The sequence below is a fragment of the Strix uralensis genome, chromosome 5 (genome assembly GCF_047716275.1).
Source record: "Strix uralensis isolate ZFMK-TIS-50842 chromosome 5, bStrUra1, whole genome shotgun sequence".
Classification (NCBI taxonomy): domain Eukaryota; kingdom Metazoa; phylum Chordata; class Aves; order Strigiformes; family Strigidae; genus Strix; species Strix uralensis.
The window spans coordinates 15297906-15313666 of record NC_133976.1 but is presented as its reverse complement, the minus strand read 5'-3'; the positions used below and the strand labels follow the sequence as shown (position 1 = coordinate 15313666).

Sequence of the window (15761 nt, the reverse complement as noted above, 5' to 3'; positions counted from 1 at the left end):
GGTTATAGTCATTTATCTTCAATAGCAGCTGCTGTTCATTCTGTATTTTGATAATGTTTGATGCCTTATAAGAAGACAGAAGAAAATTCTGGTTGCAAAAATCACTATTTTGGGGGCATCTTACATCATGTACTGTGATATATATACACATATAGGCTTTGAGACTGCCAGGCCCATCCTCCCGTGACTGTGATGATAGCAGCAGAGTTGCAAAAATGTAAATGAGAGCAGAACTGGGTCACTATTTTATCCCATAAGAAACCGTTTTGTCTTCAGTAATCTACAGAAAAGATGCTTTGTGATTAGGTCACTAGGTTGGTGGCTCGAGATCTGGATTCAGTTCCTGGTTCTGCGTGGGCTACTGTTACGCCTTAGTCTCCTCGGCCTCAGTTCTGTGTCTGTAAACTTGAGATAGTAAGACTTCCTTTTTCATAAGTTTTATCTACTTACTGTGTGAAGATCCTTCCCTTTTATATGTAATATCTAGCATAAGAAGGTCATGATTTTGGGTAGGGTTTCTGTACACGGCTGTCAAAGCAGTAAATATCTAATGCAAACCATTCACTCATGAGACAAACAACTCAAATTATGTTAAAGTAATAGCTCATGTCTTCTGCCTTGAAACAGGCACTAGTTGGTATGATTTCAAAGAGAACAGCTTCTGCCTAGCTGTAGAAGTTACCCTGCACTGGAACAAACTTGATCAAAGTCTAATCTTCCTATAAATCTGAACCCACCATCTCTGTAAGTGCGATGAGCACTGGGGACAATTATGGTATATAATTCTGAAAATAGAAGATCTGGGTGTTTAGATTACACACGCACATACACACAGATGACATAGAGGCTGTTCTAGTTAAGGTGTGAGTGCCTCATTTACTATTAAAAAAAAGTAGTATTGACTGAATAGTGACCTTTTCTTCTGAATGTTGGAGAGGAATTTTATACAGGAGGTGATCTTTGGTTTTTTAAGTCTAATTAAAAGAAAATCAGAAAGGACTTTAGAGTATTAACACCACTGACTGTAAACCTGTTTCTCATCCTAGCGTTACAGACAGCAAGTTACATATCCACATTTCAGAATACTAACTGAATCTATAAACAATATCTTCCGTTCTGGCAACAGATGGCATTCTGTCAGTCAGTAAAAGCTGGAAGGGAACAAAATAACCGAGCATTTCCACCAATCTCTTTTCCCTTCATTGGGAACATCCCAAACATTTGCTGATGAACAAGGTAGATGTAGCTGTTTAAAACTGTTGTACTGCTCTGTTAATACTTTGGCGATGAATATGTCAGTAGTTGTACCTGTGAATTATCCAATTCTTGCAGCTCTTCTGGGAGATAATACTGTGGGTTTGTTTACCAGTGGGGAAAAATGAGGCATATAGTAGTTAAAGATATTGTAATCATCACATAACAAACCACAGTCTGAAGTGGAGATCAGTGAAATTGCCTTTCAAAATTTAGTGTTAAGTGCCTTAGATTACATGACTTTTTAAAGAATAAAACCAGTGTGATAATCATCACAGGTTATAGAGAGCTGACAGTTGTTATGGAAGAAAGTGTTTGTTCCCATTCCATTAGTGGAGTATAATTTTTATTTAGAATTTTAAAAATATTCAGCAGGTCTGATTTTTCGTAAAGGAGAAATTATTCATAAAATTTACTGTATTTTAAGAGTGTATCTTCCATTCAGCTGTCTGTACAAGCCATAGACTTTCACCCACTTATCTTTTAGAAAGAAATACTCAATTGACACAAATACATTTGTCTCAGCAATGCAAATAGGATTCATCATGTTTCCAAGTGTGTTGTGGTTTATCATCCTCAGAAGCTTCCAGTTATTCAGTGCTTTTGTCTGTTACATTATAGTCTCATACCACAAATATTTACTTGACATAGGTTCTTCCAGACAGTTATCAAATTAGCTTAGTTCAGGAGTGGTATCACTTGTGATGGTTGCTTTCCAGACCTGTAATAACCTTTGTTGTGCTTGCCTGATTCTTTCATACAGCATCTCTTTTAAATTTTAGGTGTTACAATTGGTAGTAGTATTTCAGCAATGGCCTCTGCAGCAGCATGGCCCAGTAGATCTGTCTGTTATCATGCCTGCCTGCATGTAAACCCAACTGTTCTGTTGTTTAATTCATTGTAGTTTTGGTTGAATCATCATCTTAAACATTGACCAAGTAGCTCTTTCTCTTCTTCACATCCTGTATTGCTCTAAGATGTGCTGCAGAGGTTCAGGTTGCACCTCAGAGAATGCTTTAAAAAGCAAAAAGCATGATCAGAATGATCAGATGAAAGAGATCTGGAACTGTTTCATTTTTGTAGCCGCTGTTTTAATACTTCCCTTCCTGTAGTTGGAATATGAAGGATTATTGTGAATACATCATCCAGAAATATCTGTCAGCTCTGATTTTTTTTCCCCTGGATCTCTCTAACATCGTTGCTATTAATATAGCAGTGCTTAGAGACTGGAGCAGTGCTGGAGCACCACTGCGCTGTGCACAAGATAAATGTAAACCATCGTTTGCTGAAGCTTGCAGTTGAGGTGGTAAAAGGGATAGCAAAAGGGTAGAAAATAGAGAGAAAAAGGCAAAGAATAATATGATTAGTAGTAACAATAATAGTGAACAAGTGATCATAATTGATAAGAATAGCCCAGATAATTACCCTTTATAAAAGGCATTCCTGCAGAGCCAGGAATTCTCCCCTCCCTGCTGACCTGCCCAAAGGATGCTGTTCATTTGCCGTGCCCCAGCACAGCTGCTGAGCACTGCCATGGAGGATTTTGGTGCTGTGATGCTCCCGGGTGTTCATTTCCACCCACCCCTGATCCTGAGGCAGTATAAAATTGGGGTGAAGTGTTAAGCGAGCCCTGAGATACCAGCTGAAGCAAGTCTCTATGACCTCCCTCCATGAGGATTAGCCATTCATTGCCTGCCAGAAGTTCTGAAAATGAAGAAAATGAAATGGAAATTATGTGGGTTTCATGAACATGTAGAAAGCTGACACTCCTGTAAACAGAAATAGGATCAAAAAGGTATACCTGTGGGTAATCATTTAAAATTTATAATGTCACTTTTCAAAGAATTTTTTTAATCATCTCTTAGTCTTTATTTCTTTGTGTTAGGAAATACCATTATTCATACTGAGATTGAGAAAGTGAAGGCTAGTCAAGATTTAAGAATATTCCTAATGCAGCATGGAACTGGAAACAAAATTCATCAGTTAACTTGGACCACATTTTCTAACACTAAATCATAAATACTTTATTACATTGTAGAGGCGATCCCAGCAATGCAGAATAGAGCAATGTTTTGCTTTTCAATGTTTGTGAATTTCTTTTCTTGCAAATTTGAAAAAAGTTGAATGAGTGGCTGAGATTTTAGAATAAATATAGTTATGACCAAAAAAAAAAAAAATCCAACAGCAAAATTACCTAACAGCAAGGAAGAATAATTTTTAAAAGCCTGAAGAAAGGAAAATGGAGGTAATAAGGAGCTCCAGGTATGAGGAGTGTTGTGACATACTACAAGTATTTTTCTTGCTTGGGAATGACAGCGACAAGCAATGGCTTGGAACTAAAAAAAATTGTCACAAGATACTTAGGAGGGAAAGTCACTCTTGTTTTGGGAGTTTGTCGCAGGTTCTGCTGAAGGAGTAGTTAGAATAGGGTAAGATAGAATAGAATAGAGTAATTTCAGTTGGAAGGGATGTACAGTGATCATCTAGTCCAACTGCCTGATCAAGAACATGAGAAAACAGAAGGAAATTAATTATCTGAAAAAGAGAATGGGCTTTTGAAGCCTGTCATGAGCAACCGTTTTGTATAGCCCTCAGATATTCTGCTACTCTTTTTCTGGTTCCCTTCTAATTCATCAACATTGCTATTGAACCGCTGGTCAGCAACACTGGAAGCCACGTTCCAGTATCAGTATAACCAAGGATGCATGAAAACTAAATTTGCTCCTTAATCTTATTTACTGTATCCCTTTTTTAATATAAGCACAACAATACAATAAAAGCTCATATTGCTTATCCATTGTGACCACTACATATTTTTGTCACTATTTTCCAGTATGTCGTTTCCCTGTATTTCACTGCAGACTGAAGAGCTTGTTATTTCTGTGTAACTTTACATTTGCTTGTATTAAAATATTTTTTTGAATTAATGAACATTACCAAACACTCCATGCTACTTTTTATAATTGCCTTTGTCTCTTCATTATTTAGTTTCCCTCGATCCTGATTCCATCAGCAAATGTTATCACCAGTAATCTTGTATTTATTTATTTCTAAAGACCAGTGAAGCTTTCAGTCATGCCAGACTTGGTAATAATGGCTAAAAAGTCCCCCTAGCAAGCACTCTTATTGGATCATAAACCTCTAAAAAACTAGGGTTTAATTTTATGTTGTTTAACATTTGCTTTTAAACTGTTCTTATTTGTGTTTTATAATGCCTTTCAAAAGTCAGAACATTTTCACAGTTACCTTTGTCAGCTTAACTGGTGTAACCTCATCAAAAAGTGAAACCAGATTTCTTTGCCAAGGTCTGATTTTCAACAAAACTGTGAACTAATTGTTTATCAGTTTATTTTTATTAGCTTTTCCATTATTTCTTCCAAGACACTGTGGATTGGGTTTTCAGTGTAGATGCAACAACAGCACTCATCTAGCTTCTCTAAGTTGCCAAATATTCCAAGATTCAATTAGAAATTAATATGCTGACACCCAATATCTCTCCAACTCTTTTAGAACTCATGGCCACATTGTCCAAATTTGCTTATGTAAAAAAAAAAAAAAAAAAAAAAAGTGTGATTTTTTTCAGCTGGCACTTACTCTTACTGAGGGAATCAAAAAACATTTTTATCTGATTAGAGAGTATTATCGTGCTTCCTTCTTAGTATAGAAGAAATACTGAACATTTCTGTCATTTTTGCATTGCTAATAACTAGTTTACTGTCCTTTAGGTAGATACTGCTCTTATTATTAGAACTTCTTTTGTAAAAAAAAAGTGAACTTGTCTTTACTGAATACAGATTTTTCTCACCTATCTTTGGCAATCGTCTGCACTCCCATTTTTCTCATTTTTACTGATTGTCCTGTGCCCTTCCTTGGTTTTTATGTTTGTTGCATGTTGTTTTTCTAACTGTCCCTTTCAGCAGTTGTCTTTAATAAATCTAAAAAGGCTCTTCATTCAAAAATTCTTTTTATAATATAGTAAATAAGATTTAAAACCTTATTTTTTATTTTTCTAACAAACTTTTTAAACAAATCCTCAATTTTCACTCAAAAAAACTCAGTTTGGGGAAAGAACTCTCTTTAACCATCAAATATAAGTGTAAGCATTTATGATTTATTTACGTTTTTACTCCTTAGTAGTTGACCATGGTCACCAGTCCTGTGCAGCTTCCAGTTTGCCATTTGGTTATCGATTCATCTTTATGTGTTATGCTAAGATGAAACTAGAGTTCCTTAATGTTGAATGCAGTAGCCGCTTACATTTTTAAAACACAAAACAGAATGAAATTATCATCTGTAGCTTCTAAAATCTCAAATAATTTAGTGTAGACTGCCAGGAGTCCTATAGAACCTGTGTCTTCAGATACTGGAGTATTTTTCTTTTTCCTTCTACACTGCACTGAAATGCATAATGCAGGTTGACTTGATCTGTAACAAGGGAGGGACCCTGGGCTTTTTCCTTAGCACAGTGATCCATCTATATGTGTCCTAAGATTTGAGGTTCTGAGCACTGCAAAACAGAGGAAGTTTTTTCATATTTATTAACCATATTTTACTACTAGACCAGATAATACACTTGACCCTTTCACTGTGCATCAGTACTTTGAATTAATATAGATATTAGAAACTGGGCATGAAGATTTGTTCATATGTGTCTATATAGTAAAACTACTTGATCTACATTTTTTAAAATCTCCTATTTTCAGAAAATGTAATTGCTATCTGTTTAAAAGCAAAGCAATTAATTCCACCCTGAGATGTAATTTTTGTCTGTTATTTAACTTAATAAATTCAGAGCAGTTTAAAAGAGTAGAGGATCAAATCCTCTCTTTCATAGCTCCATGTTTGCATTCATTGAAATACTTAATGCAGTTCTGGTTTGTGAGTAAGTTATATTTTTTTTGCTTAGTTACCGGCCAGCACTTTACATTTTACTGTGGTCAGATCTGCATTCTGACTAGCTAACTGCTGTATTTATGGTACCACAGGGTATGGAAGCTTCATGTAATTTAATTCCAGATCCAGAATATGTCTTGGTGTCTAAATCTTCTTTTTAGTTTTATATACATATTGTTTAGATCAAGGTTCACTTTTCTATGTTAAAATACCCTTAGAACAAAGACTAACAACTTTTCAGTATGGGAGAGTCAGCTCCAGCCACACGCACCCCACTTCCTGATCATCATCTTCAGCAGCCCAGGAATGTCAAGACTTGAGTTATTTTGGACCCTGCTTCTGATGTTTCCTAAGGGTGTCCCATGGGGAATGCCATCTCAAAGTCATCTTTTTCTGATTGTAGAAACTCCACACCTGTTAATCATTCCATCCATAGGAAGAATGCAGCAAAGGTGCGATTTTTCAGACACAAAAGTCTGAAATTATGTGAGACTTGTGAATGGGGGGTGGAAGCCTCAAACCATTCTGTGATGTGCAGAATTGGGACACTGACAATAATGTGGTCTCTGGCAAGAAACTCTGCTTACCTGAACTGCAACATGCCAGCATACTTCAGAATATATACTGATTTAACAGCAGTGGTGTGTTTAACAAATGTCACGAGTAACGCACTTGTAGAATGCAAAATTACTACAGTGATGTGCGAGAAGCAGATTGTTCTTTGAGTACTGTTCACTAATGAGTTATTTCACACTTTTTATAAATACATTTCATTTTACCTTTAAGCATGTACATCAAGTTAAACCGTTAAGATAACAAGAGATTAAAGAATTCTTGAGTTTTAAGTTTTTCTGCATGGGACAGCCTCCTTGACTGTCACCTTTATGCTGGGGATTAAAATTACGGAGATTATTTTAGTTCTGTGCAATTCAGAAAGGAAAAGATAGGAATACTGTTAAGGAGACTCTCATGCTTCTAGATCAGGAATTTCTTTTACCTTTTAAACATCACCATTGCATTTGTATTTAAGAAAACTTGTGTTTCTTTTGTTTGCTCGGTGTGGAATGAATTGTCATTTTTGCATGATCCATGTGTGAATTTGCTTACAAGGCAGATAGTCAACTACTTGGTAAAAGCAACTCTTCAGGCAGTGTATGGGAAGAACTGAATAAGTGAGATGTTTTCATTTGCGGCCTCCAATGAAACCTGGGCTTAAAGATCTGAGAATTTAGTTTTTCAAATTAATATTTTTTCTGGATTTGTTTCAGTAAGGAGGGGTATATAATTTATATATTAATTGGTAGCCACAAGACATCCAATCTTGCAGTTGTTGGGTAGGTAAAAAGCAGCTGTCGTTGGTTATTTCCTCATGCAGATAGGAGCTAGAAATGTTAATGTTGGAATTGAAAATCACTTGTCTCAATCTTTTTTGCTGCTAAATTAAGAAGAAAACGTTTGTTAGTGGCACAAATATGCTATGGTGGTAGTTAAGTTAGGAGAATTTAATTATTGCAAACTTTACTCTGAAACAGCCAAATAAGCTAATTTTTTATTTTTCAGTTCATAATATTTTATTAAAAATACATTTTAGTAATGTTCAATTCATCAAAGATTTTAATTCTTCTAAAGGAACCACTGTTAAGATTTCTATACTTGAAAACTCTTTTCTCCTTGTTTCCAGAACTTGTATGTCATCTAGACACATCTGAGCAAATGAATTATTTTTGTGCTTGTTTAAAAATATTGTTAGCAAACTGCTTTGTTATCGTGGTGAGTTTAGTACAGCATACGCATAGCTGATATGTGCTTGTGTAAAGACATGAGACCATATATGTAAGGGGATATGTTTTGCTTAGTACCAAAGACTTATTTTGTTTATGAGTAGTAGGGGATTGGATCTTAAAAAAATGAAACAACAAAAATCCCCAAAAGGTTAATTTTCATAGTTTTCTACATTGCCAGGCTTTACAGATGCCTGGTTTTGTACACATTTAATTGAACAAAAATAGTCAACAATGGTACTAAGTATTCATTTTAGCCTGATCTGAAGATATTGTGTCACTTGCGTCGAAATTTTTGTATCTGTGGAAGGGGATTAAGTAACTGTAAATCTTTGGTACAGAAAATACAACTTGAAGATTTTTTTTTGGTTTTACAGCGTTCCTGTTCCAGTAGTCAGTCTAGAGAAAATTCCTAACTTAGTGAAGGCAGATGGTGCCAATGTTAAAATGAATTCTGCAACCACTACCACCATCACCTCCTCTTCAGCCTCTTCATCCACTATACCTGCTCCAACTTTGGTTAAATCTGGTTTGACATCCAAGTCAGTGCCACCGTCACCAGAAAAGATTCTGAACGGCAAAGGAATTGTAGCTCCATCAATAGACAAGAAACACCAAAATGGCACTAAAAGCAGTAACAAGCCTTACAAAAGACTTTCAGGTGAGTGATGTTGTAGTTCGTCTTTGAGGTAGTCCGTCTGTCTTCATTAGTATTTCTGTAACTCAGAAATAATGTACTAATAAAATGCTGTAGCCTGGTTTTGGTTTGATTTTTTTACTGTAAGATGCCAGTTTGCATATATGAAAAAGAAAGCTTTCATGCTCTTAGCACGTGTAAAATATTTTCAAAGTACACATTCCGTTTAGCTTGAAGTTAGACTGTTTAATGCGTTTCTCAACTGGTCAACAGGCCAAATATAAACTTTTAAGGAAGTAAATTCATTAAAACAGAAAGGCAGAAGGCTTCCTCACGCTATTATGTAATTTCAGTCTGTTTGCAACAAAAGAAAATGTGCCTTGGTTGGGTGACTTTGGTATAGCCATGTTGAAAGTTGAGGTTTAAGGCGTCAACTTGGTTATCCACCAAGTCATGACTTTTTAAAGAATCTTCTTTCTTGGTTATAGAAATAGAATATAATAGAAAATTCTAAGATGATAGGGGAAATGGTGGGGAAGTCTTAAAAGTCATAATTCCCCTTCATCCCGCTGCCCTTGCGATTCACATGAGTGAAGGTGTTTGTAGCGTGTGAAGAAGTTTGTAGTGGCTTGATCTTTCTCAGGAACACAGGACAGTGGGGTTGTGGGAGTGACATTTAATGTGGAAATGCCCTGGATGGCCTTAGGCGGGGCTGTATTGAGGATGCAGGTCCCTGTGCAAATCTGCCACCGAAGCACAGAACACCCCGTCATGGAAGGGCAGAGGCTCTGTTAGAAAAGTTGCCATCCATTGGGAGGAAGAATTCTTTTCCGTGGAGTTCCCCAGCAGTGACCCATGCCAGCTGTTGAGCAGCGAGTAAAGAATTTGCCCCCTAAAGCTGAAAACACATTTTTGTTCTGAATGAAAGGATACCAAGTGTTTTGAGGAAATTTTTTTTTTTTTTTTTTTAAAGCAAAAGTAACTGACTCAAGTTTATGGCTTCAGAAGCTGTGCAGGGTCTATTCATCAGCTGGCAGTACTTTGTGATTTGGACAGGAACTTCTTGTGTGTACTGAAAGGCTAATTTTGCTAATGGCAGCATGATCCGCGTTAGGTCGTCAGTTTGGCAGAAAGTTAGTTCACATGGTTTCTAAATGTGCACTAGTTATGAACCAAATATAAGTTGTACAAGATAAATGCTTTCATTTCCAGTTAATGAGTGTGACCTATTTTTTGACTGAATATCAGGTTTATTTTTTTCATTTTCTCAAATTTGGCACTTAGCCTATGGTACTGCCACCTTGGCTCGATTCCAGACCAGTGCGAGGTGTTTGCTAGGGCTGTGCGGGGTATGGAACAACGCCATTGCCTTAAAGGGCTCGGCACACTGATTGCTTTCTTAACTAGTTAAAGGTAGCATATGAAAAAACAGAACGACAAAACAAAAAATATTATGAGAAAGTAGCTGATTAGGCTTTTAAACCTTATTTCACTTGCGAATATCCAATTTGTTATCCTAATAAAAATTCTATATATTTTGCAGTTAATTTAAAATATTGGCTTCTTTTAACCTATTATTTCCTTTAATGGTTTAGATGCTGAATTTAGCTAATCAATTCTGAATTCCTGCTTGAGCAGTTGAAACTGATATTATTTGAAATACTTGTTTGCCTCGTGTCACCACATACCACTGCAGGGCTGTAGGTGATACTTGTACCTTCTTTGTACAGGTGCTTCCTGAAATGTGTTCGTAAAGGAGAATAATTTCTGTAGGGCTTTCCTTCAACTTGCTTGCTTTTTCTGTGGAGGTGACTCTATCGCTCTTCTGTCTTGAACCTGTCACTTACAGTGTCTTGTAGTCTAGGGAATGTTTCACTGGTGGAAATTTCTGCACAGGACTGTTTGAGCACTTCGATAGGCATTAGTTTACTTTTATATGGTTGACAAATCCACAGAATTGATACTTTTTTAAAGCTCCTCTGTCATTATCAGATTTAGAATCTGATCAGTCTTGCTTCTTCTGCCTCGTGTATTGATGCAGCAATGCAGTAATTTAGTGATGATGCAAATAGAAGTCCTGAGAGCACTGTAGATGAATTGCCTGTAGATTTTGTGTCACTGTGATGGATTCCTTTCCATTATTATACAGAACTGTGCAAAGGCTGAGAAGAAGATCTTGGAAGGTCAATGAGGTGATTATTTTAGATATCACATAAATTTCATTCATTTCACATTAAAAGAATGAGACAGTGGCTAGGGCATTTAGGTGTCCCTCAGTTTGCTGCTATGAAACTGTACAGCTGTTAATTTTTGAAGCTTCTTAATAGGTCTGGCCAGTTTATATCTGTTTTCTTTCCTTTTTAGCAACTTCCATGCTCTCTCACACCATTTCCCCGACTGTGGCTAGAGTTTTTTTCTTTGCTGAGAGCTGGTGGTTGTTTGGGTGATGAATGAACCTGCCCTCTTTTCAGGAGCACTGTCATTGGTGAGAGAGAGGAAACAGCTTGTGGAACCACAAAAGACAGTCTGTAGCTGCCCAGCATAAATGGATCAGTGTTCCCTAGTAGCAAAAAAAAAATTTTTCCTATATCTTCCTTAGTTCTTGTTCTCTTTGGGGTGAAGTTAAAGAATGCAGATGCCCAGTTTACACCAAGAATATCTGTTCTGTTGCAAACAGGAGTTTGAGACTATTCAGTTTTGGCCCTTCCTCTTCTTTCAGTGAGGTTATAATGAATGCTTTTAACTTTATCCACCGAACATGAAGAAGTGGAATCCGTTCTGGAGAAACAGCTTTCTGGAGTTGTGCCTGTGCACAAGAGTCTAGGGCTTCTCACAACATTTCCCAATACAGAGGTAGTGAGAAGCTGCATTTCGTTATTGGTAAGAAGGTGATAATCTTCATTTAATGTGTTGCCCAAACCAGGCACATCTGTAGCTGGCAATTAGATGTCCATGATTTCCCTGGAACAGCCACACATGCTTCAGCCGGGAGAAGTGGTTTTCTGTTTGTTTAGTATTTTCTGTTTCTCAGGGAAAGCATGTTATTTTGTTGTTCAGTAGATGCCGGAGGTTTCCACTTTTTCTGACTATAATTCCCTGTGTTGATTTTACCTCTGTATGTTTTCCTAGTAACTGCCTTTGCTCTAATCAGTCCTGCAAGTCATGCTTGGTTGGGACACTCTTATTGACAAGGAGCAATCTGGATACTCCCAAAGGGAGCACTTTGATTTTTGAAGTATGCTTTCCTGTTGGTCCAAAACCGTCCTCTCTTGGTGACTTTCAGAACACATTCCACAGCCTTGTGATTACCCTCAGGATTTTTGCATTTGAAGGCATTTTTATAAGTCCATATAGTCTATTTAGTTTGTTTTCTAATTTGTGTTGAAGGTTTTCAGGCGGGTGATTCAAGAAACTGTGATAGGAACATCATATACTCAAAAACCAGGAGCAATTAACTGCTTTAGTTCATGAACATGCATTTTCATCCATTAAGTATGGAAAAATGTTTATTATACTTAGCCATACACAGCAACTTTTTGGAGGTTTTTTTTTGTGCTGTAATGGCCACAGAAATCACAACTACTTGTGACAGATTTCAGTCCCTTTGTAGATTTCACCAAAAAAGCAGTGCCAACTGTTTTTTCCAAGCTCACTTTTTGGTATGTCTCTGCTAACAGGTTGATAACATAACCGTTTAATGTTTGTTTTATCACTTTTAAGCCCATATAGCAGAATACATAAAACTGCTAGTAATTGTGATATCTGGACAACAGTTGTTGTCTAACATAGGCTACTTGGTCTCACGTTTCTTCCAGCTGTTCTACTCGCTGGGATGCTGTCATAACATTGTAACATAGCTGTGAATTGCTGCCTTCGTCTTCGCTCTGATTTGTTTGTTTATAAAGAATTTTTAGATCCTCGGATTAAATGTCGTATTTGAGTACAGGATGTTTATTATATCTGAATGTAACACTACTGTATAGTGAAGATAGGCTTTGGCAAATAGTTTATATTCCTCTACCAAACAAAAGCAAACCAGTCTGCCAATTAAAACATATGATGTCAAGGTATATAAAGATAATGGTAGATTTTTGGTGGCATAAACTTAAAAGTGTATGTCCATAGTTTTGTTACAGCTCTGTAATGCAAGCCCTAAAATTATATTAACATAACCTAAAGGAGGTGATGCTATCTGTGGTATATAAATACTAAAATATTAATGAAAATGAAATATGCAGATACAGCATATTAAATATTAATGCACTTTTAATGTTAATCATGAGTAGAACTCATGTAAATGCCTTTTTTTCATAATCTCTGCAAACTTTAAACTCCATGCCTTGCTTCACTTAGGGAAATAATAACTAACATGCACATTTTTTTTACACAGATTTAGGGGACAGATTTAACAAATTTTGCTTTTAAAATGCCACTACGAATCTTGTATTAACTTCTGAGACACCATAGGTTGTTTTTTCAGATTTTCTGAGTATGTCAAAGAAATGGTGTTCAAAGCACTTGTGATATTTAGTCTATATGTGTCTTAGCCAAAGTCAGAAGCTAGATTTGTAAATGCTATATTTCACGGCCTCGGAGGCAGCCAGTGTTAGAGAGGGAATTGAACTCAACATATAAGGACAAAAAAACGCACAGCTGCATGTGTGATGCATGTGGCACTATTACAGGATGCTGAGGTTGGGATGAGTCGTTCAGGTTGAGCCTGGTTGAATTAAGCTCTGTCGGGCAAAAATTATAGCTACTCTGGTTAAAATTTCTGTACTAATCTATTTTTTTTCTCCTTTTTCTACCTACCCCCCCCCATCAAACAGAAAGAGAATTTGACCCAAATAAACACTGTGGAGTACTGGATCCTGAAACAAAGAAACCTTGCACAAGATCGCTCACCTGCAAGGTATTTTTCTTAGAAGATAAAATATCAGATGCTTTGTTATAGTTTAAATCCTACCACAGTAGTTTGAGAGGTCATACCTGCTCCTGTCTTACAGACAATGGGTATGGTATTCAGACGCTATCTTCAGGTAATTCTTTTGAGTAATTCTGTTTCTTTGAATCAGAGCATCTGCATTATTCCACTGATATTTCTAAAAAGATTTTTTTTTCTTGTCATTTTGTTATGCAAAAAGCATTAACGTTTCATGTAGAAGCACAACTGTTATTTTAAATGCTCCTTTTTTGGTTCACATGTGCAACAATGTTGAAGTATAGTCAATTTTTACTAAAAATTAACATGATTTTTGTATAATAAATTACTTGGAGGCTGCCCTTATGATAGTAATGTCTCATGTCAAAAAGTAGCGGCAACGTAAGACATTTATAATGAACATGTGTATGTGCTGCCTGTCAGTAGAGATGATCAGTTAAATTTGCTTTAAAATATATTCACATTTTTCAATCCAATGAAATCAATTTTTCATTGTAAGTTAAGAGCTACAATGATGTTACTTCTTAATATTTTAAAATTATTGGAATTATATTTTCTGTCTTGGAAGAGGTAAGTCAATAGACTCTATTATATGAACATTGTTGCAAAAAGTAATTTTAGCCTTGATGTTGGCATTCCTTAAGAATTACTTCATAAATTATCAAAGATAATGTGGAATAACAGCTTTATTTCCATAACTGTGGCTAAAGTTGTTTGAAGTAGATTTTATCTTTTAGAGTTGTGGTGTATCGGAAGTATAGAGGACTCATAAACAATGTCATGCACACACAAATGCTTTTTAACCACCCTATTTTTAGACTCATTCACTTAATCATCGACGAGCAGTTCCAGGCCGTAAAAAACAGTTTGACATCCTTCTAGCTGAACACAAAGCTCGATCCAGGGAAAAAGAAGTTGCAAAAGACAAAGAGCATCCACCATCTGCAAGGGAAAGCTATCAGAGCCAGCCCACACCAGCACAAGACTCTCTGTCAGGATCCTCAGTGAACTCTGGGCAAGAATCTAAAGTAACATCTCCTGCAAAATCTAGACCACCAAATTCTGTACTTCCAAGGTAAGCAGTTCTCCAGCGTGGAATGTTGCATTCTGAGGGTGCTGTAAGAAATGTCTTAGTCTTTAATACAGCTTATTTTATAAGCATTTGATACTTCTTTAATGTATTGCATGATAAAACATATTAATATAAGAATTTCTGCTAGCAGTAGAATAGACTATGCTTATATTAACCTAAGTCTGTCCCATGGTAGCCTGTGGTCTGATCGGAAATGAGGCGTGGAGTGGTGTCCACCCTTGGCTCGGAATCTCAGAGTAACTGCATTTTTTGACTAAAATGGTCAGTAATAATTAGGAAAGCTTACATTCAAGTCATTCTGGCACATTTGGGAATAAAAGTCTATTTACATGAATCAGGGTAGGTATCAGTGGTGAAATTCTGCACCTTCGTGTAGAATTCTTCTCTGCAAATACTTCACCAATTACATCAATGAAATACCTTGTAAAAGAAGGTGTAATTTAGTGTAAATGACAGTCTAAGCAGCTAGTTCTTAAAACTAATGATTTGAAACTGTCCATAGCATGTCTTTCCTCATTTTGAAGATTTTTCTTAGAAAGGACTAAGACAGTCTTCAGAAAGACAATGCAGACTTCTAAAGACATCCCTTTAGAAAAACTAGCATGAAGTGTTGGATCTACTGAATTCTAATTATCCTCTAGTAAATTTCCCATATGTTTTGTTTGTTTGGGGGTACTAGTTTTGGCTGGAGTAGATAAAGCTAAACTAGATGGTTTTGTTCATACTTATTTTGTTTCATATTTCTTTTCTTTGCAGAAGCCTTGGTCAGGATTGGGTGCCCATTTTGGGGCTTTTGTAGTAAGATAGTCTCTATTTCAAAGAGATATTTGTTATATTTGCTATCTCAAGTCTTCCAGAGACAGCCATTTCAAATGTTTTCTGTGTGTTCATCAAGCCATAATGAAATTTTATTCATACAAGGCAGAGCTGGGCCTTAACAGGGTTTGAGTGAAAAGACAACGAGAGAATACCCATAGATAAATTGGTGAGAACTCTGCATAATTCTTGTAAAAGGAGTGACCTTACACAGTTCTTACGTAGAGAGGAGCACAGAGGGATGGGCAGACATTGTTTGTAGTAGGTGTTATAGTCAAAGAAGCAAAACTGGAATGCGATTCAGTGAGAGTCAGCTGAAGAACTAGCAAACGTAGTGGTACATGA

At 36.4% G+C, this 15761-nt stretch overlaps 1 protein-coding gene across 9 annotated transcripts in view; it reads left to right on the top strand.

The window, feature by feature from the left end:
- The window catches only part of ATXN7L1 (ataxin 7 like 1), a 120490-nt gene that overhangs the window by 86594 nt on the left and 18135 nt on the right, over positions 1-15761 (top strand). For all 9 annotated transcript variants that reach the window (XM_074869957.1, XM_074869955.1, XM_074869956.1 and 6 more), the window contains 3 exons: positions 8306-8589; positions 13395-13477; positions 14326-14582. In XM_074869957.1, the coding sequence (XP_074726058.1) occupies positions 8306-8589; positions 13395-13477; positions 14326-14582 (624 nt within the window). The remainder of the gene's footprint in view (positions 1-8305; positions 8590-13394; positions 13478-14325; positions 14583-15761) is intronic.